Consider the following 20,313-nt stretch of genomic DNA (forward strand, 5'->3'; position numbering starts at 1 on the left):
TGAAGGGAATAATCCCAACGCCACTCTGGAACGTCGAGACAAAAAAAACAAAAAACAAACCTACATCCAGCCACTGCTCCTCCAAGCAGCAACAGCATGAATCACAACATTTTTAATCATCAGAAGACATTTTATGCTTTTGTTTTATACTTTTTGATTGTGTGGTGCTGTTTTCAGGGGATGAATTTTATGATTTAAGGGTCGCCGTGAAAACATCAAACAAACTTTGTATTTCTTGCCGTACCAAAGCACGACTGGGTAAACTAAAAGGTGTTATTACTCTGTATGGTTTCTCAGTGTTTTATAGCAATGGGCTGGCCTCCTCGCCAGCCTGCCTGATACAGAGACCACCCCCGCAGACATCGTAAAAATTATTACACTTATGATAAATAAAGTGAAATAAAACTTTAACTGTGAGAGGGTAAGTGCTGGGGTGCCTTCACGCAGTGCGTGATATATGTCTGATGAGTGTGAGAGGGGTTTGAGTGTTCCTCTATCATCCTTAGATGGAAATTTCTTAAGGATATGAGTGGAGAATCACCTGAATCGATGAACTTCATGAGACATTAACTGCTTTTCTTTGATTCACGGGGATCATATTGTTAATTGCTGCAGCGTATTCTGGGAATCTGTCATGGGCCAATATAAAACTAGCAATTAGATTGAAGAAACAAGTTGTTGAACATTATTTGGAGGTTTGACGTCACCTAATCCATTCCGGAGAACCAATCCGTGCGAGGATGCTCGTAGGTCTGTACAGGTAGCGCTGTGCTGCACAGAGCTGCTGGGATTTGAAATATCTTCTTACTCCGTCCAACCAGCTCATTATTTCCTCCCGGTTCTTCTGGGAGCGCGTTACAATTCCTCCTCGTGCACACGCTCACTTGAACGCACACAGCTTTGGACCACTTGACCTTGGTTGCTATGACAGCAGCAGTAAAGGCTGCGCCGAGGTGTCAGTGTGTCTCTTTGACGAGTCCCGTAGGCGCACCGGCAGCCCCCGGCCCACCCGTGCTCTGTGTTTGTGTGTATGTATGTAATGATGATTAATACCTTTGTTTTGAAAGCCGACAGAGAGTTGTTGTTGTGTGCGTCTGTGCGTGCGCGGCGGCGCGCGTGAGCGATCACGCTCTTCCTTCTCTCTGTGTGGCTGAACAAGTGGGTGTGCTTCTTCTGTTTGCGTGCGTTGCCAGTTTGAGTTTCCTCACACCCTCCCGGCTGTCACCGGCATGATTGTTGTTTATAGTTTTGACATCTTGCACCTTGTCCCCGTTGTTCATCAACCTTTCTGTGGTTGTGGGAAGTTTTTTGATTTAGTCTCTTTCTGGACTCCCGTCTCGTCTGTTTCCTGAGCGCAGGTTGCACTGGCCCGGATCATGTCCCGATTTTAACATGGTGGCTTTCTTGCAGCCAAACAACAATTAGGGTGACATTAAAAAGCCTCTGCTAATTAGTTGTTTATCTTCCAACCTTTCAGTTCGCTGTACCTGTTTGGAGGTTTCTCATTACCGTGTTGTATGATGAAATTACCCCTGATGTTGCATTCTGTGTATTTTGCAGTGAACAATAAAGTTTCACAAAAACAGCGACGCATTTGGAATTTATATTGTTTAATTTATGTTGCAAACATTTCTATCGTCACCAATATTGTTGGTTTCCCTGACGTAAAACAAATCTATTCCTGTCTGGTACTTATCAATAACAGATAGCTGCACATATTTTAGGAAAATATCAGGTTCTTTTTTTTTTTTTTTTTTTTTAGCTTTTTCTTTCAGTTTGAAATGATTTTTCTTTCTTCGTGTTAACATCAGGCATATTCTCAGATTCAGCAAGACGCCTTTGATCAGCACTTTCTGTCCGAACTAGCGCCAAACCAAATGGCCTCTTGCAGTTTTGGGGACTTTACACACTCACACACAAAATCAACGTGACTGCCTCAGGAAATTCAATTTGTGAAACTCGATGTGTCAAATTTTCAAGCATAGCTGTAAGTGCAAAGCCAGAACTTTGACACTTAAAGCTAATTGTTTTTTAACCATGTTTTCTCACTCTCACAATTAGTAGAAGCCATTATCGCGCCGACTTCCTTTAATGTAAAGAATGAATGTGAATAAATTAAATCGGCTTCGTCGGCTGGTCCGTCTACCTGCCAGCCGTTGGTATTCGGTCTGAGTCTGATCAGCTGCCGTATGATCAGTGCTAATCAGTGGCCAGGTGTGATCACGTTGAAAATTTAAAACAAACATAATCAAAGAGGAAGTAGATTGTGTTGATAATTTATGGAAAGTGTTGTTAAACTGGAAAGATGTAAAATTGGCTTAACCGTCCTATATCAGTGTGAAAACAGTATTAGATGAACAGTCATTCAGGTGTTTCAGTTTGCAGGGTACCTTCAAAATCTTTTGAGATTTGTACTTTAATCTAATTTGTACCTTTTTCTTTTTTTTTTTTTTTCTCCATGTTTCTGTTGATGGTCCTGCTTCAAATTCAGGTAAGAAAACTATTGTATACACGCTATGCTCATCGTTTCTTTTCAGGTTTCTTCTTCATATGGTTCCTTCAAAGCTATCTTTCATACATCTCGGATTATTCTGGTATTTTGAATCTCTATGCTCAAGAAACATAATTATTTTCAAGGTTAGCGTTGAAATCAGTTGAGAAATATCTCCATGTTGCTGTGAAAAGAACAACTCTGTTCACTTTCTCTTCACCATTTCATGCTCTGTTCACATCCTTGTTTCTTTCTTTTTCTTTGAATTGTTTCTCTGTCCCTAACCTGCTTGGGTTCATATTTAATAGCTCACTGATGCTTGTTGGCTCCGCATAAAGAACAGCTTTAATAGCTTTTGGATGCAGTCTGTCTTCCTTCTCAGCTCTGGCTTGGTATCTCTTCCTGTCCCTCTCATTCTCTCTGTTCTCTCTGCTTTTCAGTACTTCCATCCTCACATCTTTCTTCCCGATGTGCGTTGCCAAAGCAGCAAGACGGACAGACAAATCAGGGTTTCTGGTCTCAGGGCCGTGCCCATTGTTGAAATTAGTGCGGTCATGCACCGCCGCGGTCAGGTGTGCTGCTGCTGCTGACGTCAGCTCGTGGTATTAACCGAACGCGGCTGCCCTGTGCCGTCCCACTTTCAGCCAGTCCTTTTTTTTTTTTTTTTTTTTTTTTTTGCGCAGTTCTTAATGCAAGGGATAGATGTATGGTTATAAAGCTTCCACTGGCCGTCTATACCGGCTCGTGGACCCTGATGCTGGCACTGGCGAGGTCCAGTCGCCCTGAGTGCGCTACACCTTAGGAGGTAATGCGATTAGGGGGGGCAGCGACAGGGGATTTGTTCAAAGAGCATAGAGAGGAACATCAAACACAAAAAGATGGGATTATCGAAAGATGAAGGGGAAAAGGAGCCTGTCTTTTTGCCAGCTTTCCCGAGAATAGATGGGAGGAGAGATGATGACACAGTGGTCTCTTTTGTGGTTTTTTCTCACTCATAAATTCACTCGTGCCATTACTCGCTGTTCCTTTGGGGAAGGATCCCGTTCTGCTAATTTCAGTATCGTTCCGCGGGGAATCCCCATCAAAAGAGAAAATCCCACATCGTGACGTGTGTGGCAGCCTATAAATTATGCAGGTCAGGTGCTGTGCACTGTACTCTCAGAGACATTGGAGCTGAACCTAAATATCAACTGACAAGTGGAGTAGCGCAAAACAAATCTCTTCTGTTTTGCCCTTTCGTGGGCGCACATGTGTGCACAGTCGCCAAATGGCAAAGATGTCCTGCAAACACATCAGGATTTCAGCTGTGAAAAACGTTTCAGTCCTTGTTTTGGTTATTGATGTTTCTTACTGAAATCTCTGTGTAACTAGCTATACTGAGTCGCCTTCGGGCTAGATGTGATGCTCCAGCTCCTTGCTCCTTCACACTAAGTGACCCTTGAAATGATTATCAGGAGCTGATTTGATCCAAAGGCTGAGTGCTGATGGTTTGAATGGAGTCTAATGAGAGTGGGTAGTTGCCGTCTAGCACTGTTGGCTGCTGGGTTTTTAAAGGTAAGATAAAAGATTGTCCATCTCAGCTCCTCTTTGTCTGGTACTTCTCTTTGTTCTTCTTTTCCTTTGTGGCAGGATCAAGTCGAAGCATCAAATTAACAGTGTCGATAACAGTCTTCCAGTTTGTCTGTCTAGATTATTGTTCAGACTTCATAGGAAATGCTTTTTCGGCTCCCTCTTTTACTCTGCACACTCCAACCACAAGAGCTTATTTTGAGTTGTGATGATTTGAAGAAAAACAATGTTCTTTTCAGTGTTTTCAGCAAATTCTCAAGAGATTTAAAAAAAATAAATAAATAAAACTTGAGCTGCTCATGCAAACCTTTAATGCAATTCCTGTTATAAGAGAGACTCTCGACAGAGATTTTCAATACAAAACTTTGATATGTGACTGGTTTTTATGGAATCGTGAAAATACGCTTCTCATTGATGATCTAGTTTGTCCTTTTCCAGTTGTTTAAATTTATTGTTTGAGTCCTTTATCATTCAGAGTTCAATAAAAAGAATGCTTGGTGAAGCTTTGCATCACAGAAAGCTCTCTGTATCGATGTGCTACAGCGCAGGTTAACCATTAGTCTAACGTTTCATTGTTTCTTCAACATTTGATATTGTTTTGAGTCAGACAGTGATCAGCGGCTTTTAAAACTTCATAGTCAGCCTGAGCTCACCTCAGTTCAGCCTCTCCTTCATCTCGCTCCTGTGTCTGTATTTATTTGCCTTTTGATTGACCCTCTCCTGCTGTTGTAATCTGATGATGTTTTATGAGTTTGTGAGCAGCAAAAAAAAAAAAAAGGCACAGTGGGCGAGAGCTAATGCTCTCTGTGATGTGTGTTTGCTCTCTGTTCACAATCCAACTATAACAATCTGAATCATCAGTTAAAAGTCTGCTTTGGTGTGTGTTTCCAAAAAAGATCTTGCGTTTTACCCAAAAATGTGGCGAGGAGGAGAAGCTCAACTTGTAAAAGTCCATCAGCACGGGAAAGTATGTGCGGTCTGGGCTGCTCCGCACTTTGTGTGTGTGTGTGTGTGTGTGTGTGTGTGTCTGTGTGTGTGCGCACATTACCATTTATCCTTCATGGTAAAGTGAGTCTGTGCACATGCACTTTTAACTGTTTTTTTTTTTTTTTTTTTTTTTTTCCTTTTGGGCTGTACCTCCATGAGGTTACAGCGCCATGGTTTCTCACGCTGGTCACAGGAGCTCGTAAAAACAGTCAATGAGAGGTTGATGTCATTCACCGAACCGCAGCTGGGCTATTTGTGACTCTGTTAACGAAAGCACGACTGGACGGACGCATGAACTCGGTTTTGGGGCTCGTACGGATCGTCTAGCTGAAGACAGATCCATTGACCTGTGTAGGTAACGCACAAACCCATCTCTCTTCCTGTCTGCTCTGATGTATTCGGTTTCCCTCCCGGAGTCAGAGCAAAGGAAACATCTCAGCAGCTATTAAAGCGGGTTTGGGCGCTTTATGAGTAGTTGTAATGTTTTTAGTGAGCTGTTATTGCACAGTGTCCAGTTTCAGTCGCGCCACGGATGTGTACTCTAAAGACCTGCACCGCACCGGGCGTACTGATGTGGCTTCTCTCACAGCGGTATGAAGCAGGCATGCTCAATCTCTCCTCTCGTCATCACTTTTCTTGTCTCCTAACTTTTTCTCGGTGTATATAGTTTGGTATTATTTTACCTTGCAGCACAATTTTTTGTTTCCCATGATGTGATTTTAGCCTGTGGATGTAAAATGGCTGCAAATTTATGATGGAATCAGTTCCTCAAGAAGCATATGACAGTATGGAAATTTTGTCAACACAGCCCCTAACACTTCTGCTATAATCACAGTCTTTGGCAGTTTTGGAGAAGACCAGAAGGTTGAAGTGGGGGTAAAAACAATAAAGAAAAAGAGAAGAATGTGGAAAATGGCATCTCAAATGGAATAATGCTTTGCATTTAGATGCAAGAGCAGATCCATAATTCATATTGCTAATGAAAGCTAGAGGGTAGCCAGGGAGTGTGGAGGGGACCGTGCTGATCAGATGGGAGGTAATAGCATTATCATACAGATAGAGTTAATGTGCTTCCTGTGGCACACGCCCCTTCTCTCGTCTCATCTCCTTTCATCTCCCACCCTTGCCTCCACTCCACCCTCTATCCCTCACAAAGGTTGCTCTCACCCTCGTGGTGCAGTTACCTGGTCTGGACTAGATTGCTTTCTCCAAAGTGTGCAATTTTAACACCAGACCAAAATATGAAAACAAAAGCTGTACTGGGCCCTGTTGTGATGTATAGTTTGCAACAGTAGTTCTCAAACTTTTACAACAGTACTATATGTGGTGCTAAATGCACGGGTTTGTTGTGGTGTTATTTTTCCAACTAAAATCTCACCCCGAAGACATAAAATGTAAATATGAATCAAAACAATGGCAGAAAATCTGTTGCAGTCGGAAAAACTTAAAAGATGGATCTGCTTCCAGGAGAATGTTTTTCTAATGAAACCTGAGAATTTAGCCTGACGCCTGAATCCAAAGGTGTTTAAATTTATAGAACTGAGCCACAATAGCAGAGGAATTGCAGCAGAGTGTGCTTTTCATCAGACTTTATATCTCTGGTACGGTCTGTCCTTTCCCCGTGCCGACAGAGCCTAAGCCCTCTCCTAAACACATCGTTTGCCTTGGCCTCTCTCGACTGAATATACACTGAATGATTTGCTCCTACGATGCAAAAAAAAAAAAAAAGATATTGGCACGAAAAGTTGTTGAAATAGCATGTAGCATCCACATGAGACTGTGTGTGTGTGAGTGACTCAGCCCATGTCCTTGTGTCAAACCATGTACGTGTGTTCCTGCGGTCGGCGACTGGGACGGACACGGGGCCCCAGCAGGTAACCGGGCCCCGGCTTCTGTAAGTGATTTGGCTTTGGAGCCAGATGTGTGGCTGCAGGCCCTTCTGCGGCCGTGTTAGAAGCTTGGCCAGAGTTTAGTCTTGGTGCAGCAGAGGGCCTGGGAGAGCACACTCCTTTTTTTTTCCCCCTCTTTGCTGCATAGAGCAACATAGTAGTTCGAGGTTATAAAGGTAGTAGAGAGGAGTGTGAGCTCTGGATTGTGTGGAGAATGGACAGAGTAGTCGGTGCCACTCATATATGTGTCTCTGGGCGTATCACTCACTGTTCTGCTTGTATAAGCTGTTTGGACATAAAAGCTATCTTCAAAGCAAGGTTCAAAAGGCTACTTAGGTAAAGGCTTGCTCTCTGCCGTACCTCAGATAAGACTGCGTTTTTTTTGAGTACTCATTGGCAAAGTCTCACAAGAAAGGAAAAAAAAGTAGTTTCACATACAGGGTATTGCAGGTGTTGAGGTTCCCGATCTGAGTGTAAGTACAAAGGCCGAGTGAGCACTTAAGACTTGGCCTTCATTTTCAACAGACGCACCCACAAACAGAAGGAAGCGGTCAGAGAAGTATCGCCCAAGGGCATATAGGCCAAGCGGAGAGGAAGTCGCAGTTGTGGTTTTCATTTCTTTTGATGAAGCCACAGAAGGCTAAAGGGCCTGTAGTCGAAGGCGCTGCCCTCTCTTGCCTTTGTCTGTTCAGACTCTGATGGTCAAAGACCCTGAGACTTCCAGCTTCAAACCGCCTGCATTTCAAAGGTTCCATTCAGACAGTCGCTCCGTCAGTCTGTCAGTCAGTCCATCACTTAGTCAATATAATGATTCTCTCTGAGGTCCTTATGCCCATTGGTTATCTCTCCAGACTCCCTCATACATTCATTTATGAGCTCGGCCCATTCTGCGCAGGGAGGGGTCTGATTGGATTGTCAGATCTCAGTTTTTTTTTTTTTTTTTCCTTGCTGTAAGTGTTCATCTCATCTCCACATTTTATTCAAGTTTTCTCCCCTGGTTCTTCACTGAGGCGAAAGTCGGACTCAATCTAAACAGTTAAGAGCTGTATGTGCTCCATCGCCTTGAGCTTGCTTATGGATCCGCCAAGCGAGATACAATGAGGTTACAGATTGCGAAAGGACCTTCTGAGTGTGCATTTGTGTATACATATGAATATATGTGTGTTGTGAAGACCCTATGGCCTATTTCACAAGAGCCAATCTAAGTAATGAAAGGAGTGAGAAGGGGGTAGAGGGAGTACGTTAGTGGGAGGCAGCGGGAGAGAGAGAAGGAGCACTGGGTCCAAATTATAATACAAATCATATCAAGTCAATCATAAAAGCAGTCGAGATTTACTAGTTTCATTTCACTTCCCGAGATTCTTCAGTTTAATAGGGCAGCTGGGAGAAGCGAGAGAAGGATTGCATGGGTGAAATGGGAAGTGTGTGCATGCATGTCTATGTGTGCGTGTGTGCACGTCTTCTATGAATAACCCTCTGCAAGCCATCTCAACCACTGGCTCACAGCCCCCTAGCTGGAGATAGAACAGTAACGTCTTTCAGGCATCTATTATTGAAGAAGCTGAGCTGGTAGGAAGGCTACCAAACCCCTGTCCAACTGTAAACACTGGGAATGAAAACCCCACCTCTGCAGAGGCAGGTCCTGTTAAAGGTTTAGAGCTTGAAGCAACATCACACCAAGCACTTTAACTACAGATTCATCTCGTGGCCTTTCAAACACAATATTCTTATTTTTGCTTTTTCTTTTTTTTTTTCTTTTCAAAGCGAAGTTTTACTTTTCAAACTCCTAAAATGGAATTCAGAGAATGTGAGTTATTATGAATGTTCGCCTTCATTGTACATATGGTTTCAGCTATTTTTTAGCCTCATTTTTTCATTAAATTTCTGCCTCATCAGGCGTTGTGTTGAAACAGAGCTACAAGTCGATTAAAAAAAAACTTTCTTTTTTTATCTCACTGTCCCAGCATGGTAAACAGAGTGAATGATATTATCTACTCATAATCCGTACAGTAAAACGATTCACTTCTCTTCCTTCACCAGAGTTGATAAACTATGCAGCTCACATTTCAAGACCACCTTTCTCCTTTTTCTCACAGATCATGAGGGAAAGGCATTTGTATCATTTTGCTGATGTGAACCTGATACAATCAAACCAACATTTTTTTCCCCTGTTAAAGCTAAACTTTGTTCGTTTTTATTGGTTATTTTTGAACTTTGGGGCAAAGCTTCGGAGGGTTTGGCAATGGGTACTGTGCCCCAACCGTTAGACACATAAATCTGGAACCAGTTTAAAGACAAGCTCATGCTGTCTATTGTCCTGGTTCAGTTTGCAGACACTTTAATGTTTTGATTGTTAACATGATAGTTTCTTTAATTTTGTGGATTACACAGCACACTCAGTTTTCACAGTAATGCACTTTAAGTATAAATCTATGCTGTGAACTGAAAATGAGCATGGACACATGTTGTGTTGTTTATAAATACAATCAGGATGATTTCAGCTTTTGTGCGTAGCTTTTCCTTTAGCTTACCTAAATGATATTTCAGTGATAGATAACAGCATTGTCTTTTCTGATGACCTTTTAAAACCTGACTAGCGCCGCTGCCTTTCTCATCATGCATCAGTGTAATGTGTGCCGTCACCGCGTTCGCTTCGAGACAAGACTCAAAAGAGCAATCTGATTGTCTAGCTGAGTATTTATGTTTGTGTTTACTTATGCGTGACGGGCTGTTCGCCCGTCTCATCGCTCTCGATCACCGCGTCGCGGCTGTGCATGGGCGGACGTATACACGTGTGCGCGCGCGCCTGTTGTTTGGACATTGAGGAGTTCATTGTTAAGCTGTCAGAATTGTCTGAGCGGGTTAGAGATGGACATCAGTCTATGTGACAGCCAACGATCCGACTGTCATTCCCCCTCTGCAGACGCCCCACTCCATCATGCTGCCACGGAGCCGAGTGGTGAAAGACAGCGGAGGGAGAGCAGGGAATGATGGAGAGGATGAACTATTGAGATAGTGGCACCTTAAAAGTAGCCAGGAATGGGTGAAAGGCAGTTTACAACTTTGTTTGAAAGCCGTACTGACTCTCTTAGTAGGTTTGTGTCAGATTATGAGGGTTCAGAGGTTAGATAGGCACAAAGTTATTAATTTTTCTTTCTTTGTATGAACTTAAAAAAAAAAAAAAAATGACTTAGAAAGTTAACATATTACTAAAGATCTAGAAACTCTAAACATTTTTATGAGGAGGATCACTTCTTGTTGCTCTGCCAAAATCAGTTTGCAAAACACTCTCCGAAAAACATGTGCACAGAAAGAGAAAATTCCAAATGACCTGGTAGACCTAGCAGCACGAGCCTTGTGGGTGACTGAGAAATGATGGTGGAGATAAACGGCACACCGCAAGCCAAAACTGCGCTCCAGGATGTGAGCATACATGTTTCATGACCATAACCTCAGAAAATTCACAACAATACACAACCCCCAGGGAGGTCTCCAAAACACAACTTTTTGCTGTTTGTGAAAATAAATCAGTGGTGTTTATGAACAAATCTGTGTAATCTGATAAGATAAAAATCAGTCGATGCTGGAATAATGAGTGATAATGATAATGATGTGCAGCCTGGACCTCGCCTTGCTTTTTGAGTTTTTATGTTTTTCTTGTTGCAGTCGGGGCAGTGGTGTTGGTCAGTGCGACTTCTTTCCACGATCTACAAATAATACAAAAATTAACCAAAATCTCTTAAATCTGGATGTTTTGCGGTGGGTTTATCAGAGTGGTTAATTTGCAGAGGGCAAATCTCCATCTGTGACTGTGTATACATGATAAATGCAGGCCTTTCTTTCTTTCATCGCAACAGAATGAATGATGTTGCATCCTGTGTGCTTAGAGTCTGAAATTTAACTTCACCGTTGAGAAGGACAGTGGACCTTAATTATGGCCAGTTCGACCAAAAAGCTATTCAGGTCAGTGTAATTATGTAATCTGATGCCAATTAAACTAAAACGTTCTTTTAGTTGTTGATGACCAGATGAAAAACGACAAAGTGTGGACTGATCTCCAAAAGGCCAATTGCAATTGAATATGAGAGTTTTTTCTTGTAAGTGTAATTATATTCCGTTTGCTTATTTGTATCTATTCACCATACATAAGAGGAACCACAGTTGACGTTGGACCCAGACCGTGCAGTACAGCTGTGGTATATCTAGCTGTTATGCCATCAAACAACTCTCTTCCTTCATTGTGAGATGAAAGGAACAGAATAAAAGTGTCGGCGAGATCCCCAGCAACTGATCATGTTGAGCATTTCGAATTAAACTAATATTGCGGTATGTCACTTCTTGTGAAATTATTCTAATATGTGGTCGATTCAACAAGTTCTCTCTCACACTGAGAGAATACGAATGAAACACTAACCATTCTGGTTCATGAAAGATTTGACACTTTTGCACCTCCTTCATATGCATGACTTGTTATCTTTTTTTTTTTTTTTTTTTGTTATATGCCCTGATAAGCACCAGCCATGCTCAGTTACGAGATACCTCACAACTCCTCGCTATCAAACAGACCATCCTCTGTGTGGCTGTTTTGATCTGCATGATGATGAAACCGCTTTCTCACACTTGCAGTGAATCGTCGGCCACCTGCTTCATCAGCCCGGGGAGCTACCCATTATTATTCTGGTTGTGCTTTTTTTTTTTTTTTTTTTTTTTTTCCCTTCTTTGCGGCTTGCATGTGACAAATAGCGGCACGGTGTGTGATGAGGGCTAATAAGAGCCTACAGGTGTAGGAATATCCTATATTGAATAATTCTGAAGAGCCAAGTGACATTTGGACCCAATCCAGAGGAGCCGAGGTAATTTAACAGGTTGGAGAAGCGTGCAGGGCCGCAGCACACCTTATATAATTTGGTTTCAGTCATGTTGTGCAGATTAAAAAGTAAATGTAGTTTCACGGTATTTATTTGTGGAATAACGGGAGTGGAGTAGCAAGCAGGCCCCGTGGGATGTAGGCTTGGTCAATATACTTATGTTCCAGAAATAAACGTCCCGGCATGTTGACATTGGCCAGTGGCCTCCATTGCGACTTCATTCACACGCGTCAACGTTATTTCCCTTTCAACCATTTTTGACATTTCAATAAAAGTAGTTTTTCTCGAATCCATCAGAATAAACTCAGGTGTCAGCAGCGATCCCTGGACTTTCCAGCTGGAGCCCTTTTTTTTTTTTTTTTTTTTTTCCTCCTCCAAGGTAACCTCATTGCTTTGTTGTCAGCATGTTGCCACGCGTGTTGAAGTCTTGCCTTCAGTGCACGGCTTCACTGTTTAATACACGCAGTCATCAACTAATATAAACATTATTGCTGCTTGATTGCTGAGATATGCAAATCAAGCAGCTGTCACCGTGTAGTGAGTGATCCACTGTTAATCTTTAGTTTTTCAAAGTCTTTAATTAGGGTGTCATCATTTCTGTGGCGCGACACTCCTTCAATGCCAAAAACCTCCATTTCTTTGAGGGATGGAAGCGAGCATGTAAATATGTGTTACATTTGACGCTCCAGGAGTTCCCATAAAGTTTTGCTGATGTTTAACTAAAAGTGATTTGTGTTAACTGCGACACAGTTAAATTAGCAGTGTATACAGAGAGGGGCTGTATGGGTGTGGAGGTATCCGAGAAGCATCACAAGGAAATGGTGTTTATTACCACTGGGTGTGCTTAATTCTGCAAAATGGCTTCATATCCCTCAGCCTTAATGTGGCTTTTTGCAGAGCAATCATCAGCGGTAGTTACACCTACAAGTCGAATACCCAGGAAACTTTTAAAAAAAACACCAAATGAATGCACCAGATATGAATGTTTGAATTGTGAATATGTGTATTACCGATTACAGTACAGGACACACAATTTCTGCACATTTTCTCACAGGTTGCCGTGTTGCTTTGTCTTCTATTCAAATTAAGGTTCTACAACATGAGAGTGATTTGAAACTATTGTTTTGCAACAACAGTGTCTGCAAATATTACTTGAAGGGACTCGTGACAACATTGCAGTGTAAAAAGATAGTAAATCCACACTTTGTTAAAGAGTGAAATGAACCAGCAGCGCTTTGAAATTTGAGATTGTTGTCGATCTACTCGCACATGTGCATGCAAACTGTTGAATGCAACCATATTTCACATCTGACAGCACTCCAGAGAGCTCGCATTCTCCCTGCGCTGAAGGGAAACGAGGCTGTGACGCTCCACACCTTGAGCTGTTTTCTAATAATGTTGTTTCCTGGGATTTAAAATGTTGTTTTCATGGAAATAAACACCTGAAACGCAACGACGATTTAATGTATTCGCTTGAAAATACAGTCAAATAAACAGGCTCTAAAACAGTGTGAACAAAATGGTAAATAGTTAATTTTTATGTGAAATTTTCCAGAAAATATCTCCCTTGTCATTTTTATTTTTAGTCATACACTCTGGATTTGACCCTCTTGCAGGCCACATGTTTGACAGTATCTGATTTAACAGAACGTGAATTGCAGACTGTAGCAAATAAGTTTGAAAAAAATCAAAGACTTTTGTAGATACGTTCTGAAATATGAACATGATTCCTGCACATCAAATCTCCAGCATACAAAGTAGCAATTGCCGTTGTGAAATCGGGTCATAATTGTGGCGTGTTTGAGAGCGCGCTCTTGCTTGTGCTTCACTGATTGGCAGTATTGATCCCGGGAATGAGCCCGGCTGGACATGCAGTCATTATATCAGGTCATATCGCAGGCGCCGGTGACTCACAGAGAGTCGTACCTGATCATTGAAACACATGTCACACTGACCTTTCCCTGTGATTTGACATGACTCCATTTTTCATGTAGACACACACACACACACGTATTCAGAGAACACAGACTGACCTTTGTTTGATATGTAACAGTGCTCATTTTCCATAAAAGCCCGTAGCGGCAAATGATCTGGTACAAGTGAAAATACGGATATAGGGAAAACAGTGATGTGGAAAAAAAGAGAGGGTTAAATCAGAAGCGCACATTCACACTAAAGAGAAAGGTCATATGTGGCTTAGAGAGTTATCATCTCGGGCACTGCCCTCTGCTGAGGTCTGATAGAGTAGATCAGCCATGTTCACCCAGGTAAGACATTTTTCTGTAACGTACTCAAAACCATTATTATTTGAAGAACTGCTTGAAGCTCCAGATCTGGGAGGAGAAGAATAACTGTACGGTGGTCGTCATTAATGGCTTCATGCGTTTTTACTCTCTGCAAAGTGCTCGTCCATCCATGGTGCCGTGGAGTTGGTTTTTCCTCATTCCATTCTGATTTAGACCAAGGAGCCACATCTGTGATTAAGTGCTCTTAAGTGCTTTTTTTTTTTTTTCTCTCTTTCCCCCCTCTTTCACTTGTGCTCTGTGTTTCCATTATAAATTCACTCAAGAGAGGGTTTATGATACATGTGTTGGCCCAAGTAATGTGCCGGTTCCGTGGCTGAAAAAGTACCACTTACGGACTGCTTTCCGGGCAGCTTTTACTGCCGGCCCTGCCAATTACAGAGACCAGGTGATACGTTGGAAATGTGGGCAAAGTTGGCTGTATGTGTATTATGAGCGCTGATATGTTGGCAAACATGGAGCCCAATAAAGTGAAGCAATTTATTGGAAACAAATTTGCCGTGATTTATCTTCCTACAGTTTTTAAAGCACTTTCAGTGATGTTGCCGAGGAACAAAATATAGGTTTGGTAAATGTTCATTCCTGCACAATTTTCCGTGTAAAAATAACTCAGTGTTACGTTTTCAGGAAGACTGATCATGATGACTTGAGGAGCGCCATTTCGACATGGCTGTGACAGATTTTCTCCAAAAAAGTTGTCAGAGATTTTTGATTTTCGACTCTGGACTTCATTGAAGCCTCCTCTAACTGCAGCGTATACACAAGCAGCTGATAGTCTTTGTCTGATAGTGTTTATGAAATTAGCAAACCAGATTAATGAGGGCTCAAATCTCTGTTTGGCTTCGCTTTTTTGGCATTTTGTTTGCTTAATTCAGCCTTGTAACAACCGATAACAAAATAATTTCATCCATTCTGAATATAATAAAGCCAATAATGGAATAACTTCACGGAACAGAATAGCAATATATTTTTTTAACAATCATAATAGAGAGAATGTTACAGAGTATGTATTTTCAATAAATGAACACAACTATCCCATCTACACTATCCACTGTGCTTATTTCTCATGCTCAAACTGCACAAAAACTGCAACAACAGGCTTTTATTCCAAAAGGGTTGGGGTTAAAACTTTTTAAAATCCTCACATTTAATAACTTATTTCATTAGATTCAAAATGTTTTCACAATAATGTGTCAAATATGTTCATCCACAATTGACAAGTTATTAGATTTTAGGCTTTAGCACATTTACAAAAGTCAGCATTGCATTGTTGTCAGGCTTTAGATTATTGGCCTTTATTAAACATGGGTTATATTCCAAACTTAAAAAAGTTAAAATTTAAACAAATCTTGATTTTAGAGTTATAACACACTAAGGTTTTGTTTCTTCTCTTTATTTTATCACCATAGGCATCATTCTCAAGGTTTTCTTGTCAGTTTGAGACTCTCAGGTTTCACTGCTGTCAGTGCAACTACTCTATACTTTACTCAGCCGGGTATTTCAGCACTCCTACACTTTCAGGAGCGAAAGCGTAATTCTTGATATCACACTTCACCTGTATTTACATTTGTTTGATCCACTCTCTGTCAGCTTGAGTTTCTATTACGGAAAAAAAAAAAAAAAAGTGGCAAATGGAGTTGGAGAGAGAACGAGAGACGCTGAGGGGCTGAGCCTGTTAAAGGGATGAACGAGAGCGCGAGGCAGTGGGTGTCGTTCGCTCCCACCTGATGCTTAATGAAAAAAGAAAAAAAAAAAAAAAAACACTTGTTTTCACTGGTGCCAAATGACTGTCAGGCTCTGTGAGAGGATTTCATCGTTTTGTTCCATCCTTGTCATTAGTTCACCTGCCTCTTCAGCCGGCCTGGTGATTGTCTCTGATTGGGCGTATTTATCTCTGACTACTGTGGCAACCATTAGCGTTGGTGGTGTGGAGAGGTGGTAGTTTGACTAATCAGTTGTATCTGCCCTTGCTCTAATGTTCTGTGCGCATTTCTGTGTGTACAAGTACAAGCACATAACAAGGCCAGTGATTGTGTGTGTACCTTTTAGTGACTGTTGCCAAAAAAGAAAGAAAAAAAGATAGAATTGAGCAATCAAACTGATAGAAACCATGGAAATTTGTTGTTTGAAAAAAAAAAAAAAGTTAGAAACTGGGTTGTTTCCAAGCCTTGTAAAATCTACACCTGAAAATATACAAAAAAATAGATAAACTGTATTGAATAACGTGTGGGAAGACATACATGCTATACATAGTCCCCCAAACCAACAACAATAAGTGCTATAGAGTCCTCATCTCTCCTCCCACAGACTGTGGGACTCTGAATCATTGCAGGATAGATATGCAAAGGTTGCAAAAGAACAAAAGAAAAGCAGATAGTGATAGAGAAAAAAAAGGGAAATGAAGAAGAAGAAGCTGGGGGAAAATGGGGAAGTTGATAAAGTAGAAAAAAAGTGTGTGTGGTGGGTAATAATAAGAGGATAGAATGATAGTGAGAGAGAAGGCATCTTTATTCTAATGTGGCCCTGCCTGTGCCTCAGTACAGCATCCTGAAAAGATGAATTTGCTGCTGTTATTTATATTTATGAATTCATGCCATTTGGCCCAGTGTGAAATGATGGGTCATTCCCGAGCAACAAGAGGAGCTGGTTCTGAATTTACAATCACAACCCCCCCCCCCCCCCCCCCCCCCCCCCCACCACACCCCACCCAACTTCCTCTTCCTCTTCCCTCCCTCTTCTTCTTCTTCTCTCCCTATTCCTCATGTCTCCATCTGCTGAATATGGATGTTGGTGGAAGGATGGAAAGAGAAAAAGAGAAGGACGTCGATGCAGAGAAAGAAGATTTCTCTGCTTCTGTCACCGCTTTCTAACCTAAGGAGTTTGGGCAAAAGGAATTAATGGCATTCAGGAGCGCGGTGAAATCGCTGCTGGCAGTTGGTGTGCGAGTGTGTGTGCGAGCTGCATGTGTGCAGCAGGTGAGCTCCGGGATCCGGTCCCTCGAGGAGCGTTGTCAGTGAAAGTGCGCATAAATGCTCTTTCTCACAGATGACGGGCAGTGAATGACTAAGCCTCCAAAGATTCCTCAAAGAAATAATGAATACTGCTGGAAAAAAAAGGTTACTGAAGTAATTTTAATTGGCACCTGAGTCCTGCTACCTTTTCTTTTTTTTTTTTTTTTTTTATCTTGATGTTAAAGAGAGTGGTTGTCATGCCTCTGCTGTGTGTCTGTGTGTGTGTGCGCATGAACAAGTGGAGGTCATTACACTGTCATTGAAACGGAACAGTGAAATATACAATCTATCCATTTAACTATTGATGTATGGGTCTTTTTTTGAACCACCTTCGGTTGCACGTCTGTTTGCGCTTTAAGTGTTAATAAAAAATTAATATTAGTTGCACTTGCCACTTATTGATTTCTTTTTTTTTAAATGGAAAGGAAAGACTTGGGCCCAAATATATTTTCAGTTGAAGAGAGACCTGCTGTAGGACAGTGTCAATAAGAGAAAACATGCTCCTCTTTGTAAACATTTGGATTAATTGGAAGATTAAGTTCTTACAAAATCAATTACACCTTTGTCTACTGAAGGCCCTTTTATGCTCGACAGTAAATACACACACAGATATGCACAAGGCCTTTTGTCCATACTCTTATTTGTATTTCTGTCTCCTGAAAAGTTAGGGATACAGACCACTGGAGCCGAATCATCGGTCACTGTGGTGATATATTTCAGATTAGAAGTGAATAACTAATGGTTCAAAGAGCAGTCAGTGTGTATCAAAATTAGTGCTACTTAGTTTTAAAGCTCAATATTTCACACAATACCAGTAATAAACAATAAACTTAAATGATTATGGTAGAATGTATTTGTGGTTTGTTCAGTGCAGAGTTTGGAACATTACCTTTTTTAGTTTGAAGTAGCACTGCTGAGGTGTACAGTACATTTCCTAATTTCAAAATAGTTTCTCTTACTGTAAAAAGAGAAACTTAATGAGGCATTAAGGTCTCATTAAAAAAAACGAAAGAGAGCCAGGGAAATCCATTCTATCACGATTCAAGTATGCTCGTGTAACTTTCGGCGCACTGTTTCACAGCGGTCTACTGGATGCACGTCAACAGCTTCGGTTTCTGTGCAGTGAGATGTTACCTCAGCGTCTAGCTAGTTCAGCCGGGTCTATCGTGCCAGCGCCGGGTGAGGGGGAGATATTTATAGGCATGACTCGGTTCTACCCGACTGACCGAGCTCGGACGGCTGAAAAAACCTGTTTAAATGCCTACAGCTGCTACCGTGGTGGAAAAGGCCCATTTTATTGTTACGTTTATTTAAAGGAGAAACTTAAATGTTTTTTTTTGCATTTGCTCTGGTAATGGCACACAGACTTCTATCTCATTCTTGTTATTGTGTTACTTCAAATTGACCTTTAAGAATAATTTTCCCCACTTTAGCTCACACATCTACAGACATTCACCGATGATGTGATTTTATTTTATTAGAAAGAGTTCAAAAGGCAAATTCACTTAAACATCCATGAGGAGCAATTTTATCTCAACTGCTCATCTTAAAACAGGCCAAGATCACACTGAACACTCAGCTTCTCCGGAAACACTCAGTGTGTATCAGTCAAGAGCTGAAAGGTTTATTTACTGTGTGTGTACAGTTCTTATCTCACTGGGCATCCATGATGTCAACAAAACTAAAAACAAACGTTAAAAACGCTTAAAATTCAAGTGACAAAGTTGTAAGATGCTGACACTCAGGAAATGGAAAACCCTTGCAAACATTCTGAGACTAGACCTTATTGTGTTAGACTGTCAATCACATGAGTCAAAGTTGCATCATGAGAAGTAAAAAAAACAAACAAACAAAAAAACAAAATTTGCATCGATTTTTAAACAGACTTTTGTTTTCTTTTTCTTTTTGTTCTTTACCCGTCCAGGATTTCCCCATATCATTTGAAATGTGAAAGCCTTGGGTGGTATGTGCTGATTGTGTGTTTATTGTGAACCAGATTATCCCTACAAGGTAGAAGACCTGTTTGCAAAGTCATTATGTTGGTTTTGTTCCCAATTCCCAGAATCCTCTTTTCCTTTGAAAGAGCAGCGGACTAATGACTGCTTCAGGCTCACTTAATTATTTCAAGTTGTGAACGCAAACACACACACACACGCGCATGCTGGGTATGGATGGCCTGCAATGTCCAGCGCCGGCTGTTTTAATGATGAAGATTTTGTGAAAAGTTATTGATCGTCCGTTGTTATTCTTTGTTTTGAAATTGTATTTTTCCCCGACAATACATGTTTAACGCAAAACTATTTATGCATTGATATTCTGAAAAGTTTCCACAATGAGGCAGCAACAGTTGAAATTACTACTGTTCTTAATTGGCTCAAACACGTGCAATTAACAATGATTGCAATCAGCAGATGCAGCCCAGAGTTGAGCAGCCCAGTGTTAAGGTATGTTATTATAGTCATTAGTGGCTGCAATTACTATTATAGCGCTCTGCACCCTGTATCTTAACCACAGTTTCACACTTACTGCTTTCCCTCAGGAGGTTTTTGTTGTTCCTGCAACTTTTGCTCGTTCGCTTTCTTTATTTGTTGTTTTCATGTGAAGAAATCCATCTCTGTAGCTGTTATTGTCAACTCACAACAAACAGACAGGGATAAACTTTTCCGACTTGCACTCTGTGTGTGTGTGTTTGTGTGTTTGTTTATTTGTTTGTCGGGGGCTTACAACAGTTGGTACGAGGCTTGCCTGGCTTATTCGGGCCAACTGGAAAATAGTGAGAATAATCATCGGGTTTACTGAGATTTACTTTGCTGTAATGTGCAGTGAAAATATTATTTAATATAAAGACTTGTCTTGCAGTGGTGCGTAAAGGCGCGGGCTGCTTTTCGGATTGGCTTTTGTGAGAACATGACTTAAAAAAAAAAAAAAAAAAACGGAACATGTATATACCCTGCATCAGTATGGCAGATCAGCCAACACAGAAATAATAACTTCATATATTCAATGTATTTTTTTTTGTTTTCACGTTGTGTGGGGCTCAAAGAACAAGACGAGATACCTGAATACATTAAATCAGAACAGCCCAACCACAAGCCTCCTTTTCCTCCTGGCCCACCAGCATCATAATGTAAAACAAATTCGAACAAAGCCTTGCGAAATTGAAATAAGCCTCTCACGGCATCGGCCTTGGAATTA

The 20,313-nt window shown here is 41.2% G+C and overlaps 1 protein-coding gene across 3 annotated transcripts in view; it reads left to right on the top strand.

Moving 5' to 3' along the window:
* The window catches only part of fbxl17 (F-box and leucine-rich repeat protein 17), a 207,891-nt gene that overhangs the window by 100,971 nt on the left and 86,607 nt on the right, over nucleotides 1-20,313 (top strand). Inside the window, exon 9 of one of the 3 annotated variants that reach the window (XM_030105543.1) lies at nucleotides 14,735-14,804. The exons of 1 other annotated variant lie outside the window; for it this stretch is intronic. In XM_030105543.1, the coding sequence (XP_029961403.1) occupies nucleotides 14,735-14,783 (49 nt within the window). In that variant the 3' untranslated portion in view covers nucleotides 14,784-14,804. Of the gene's footprint in view, nucleotides 1-2,491; nucleotides 2,548-14,734; nucleotides 14,805-20,313 lie in introns of those variants that run through there. One more of the 3 variants, XM_030105544.1, reaches the window with a different exon arrangement.

The sequence above is a fragment of the Salarias fasciatus genome, chromosome 12 (genome assembly GCF_902148845.1).
Source record: "Salarias fasciatus chromosome 12, fSalaFa1.1, whole genome shotgun sequence".
In the NCBI taxonomy this organism is placed as follows: Eukaryota; Metazoa; Chordata; class Actinopteri; order Blenniiformes; family Blenniidae; genus Salarias; species Salarias fasciatus.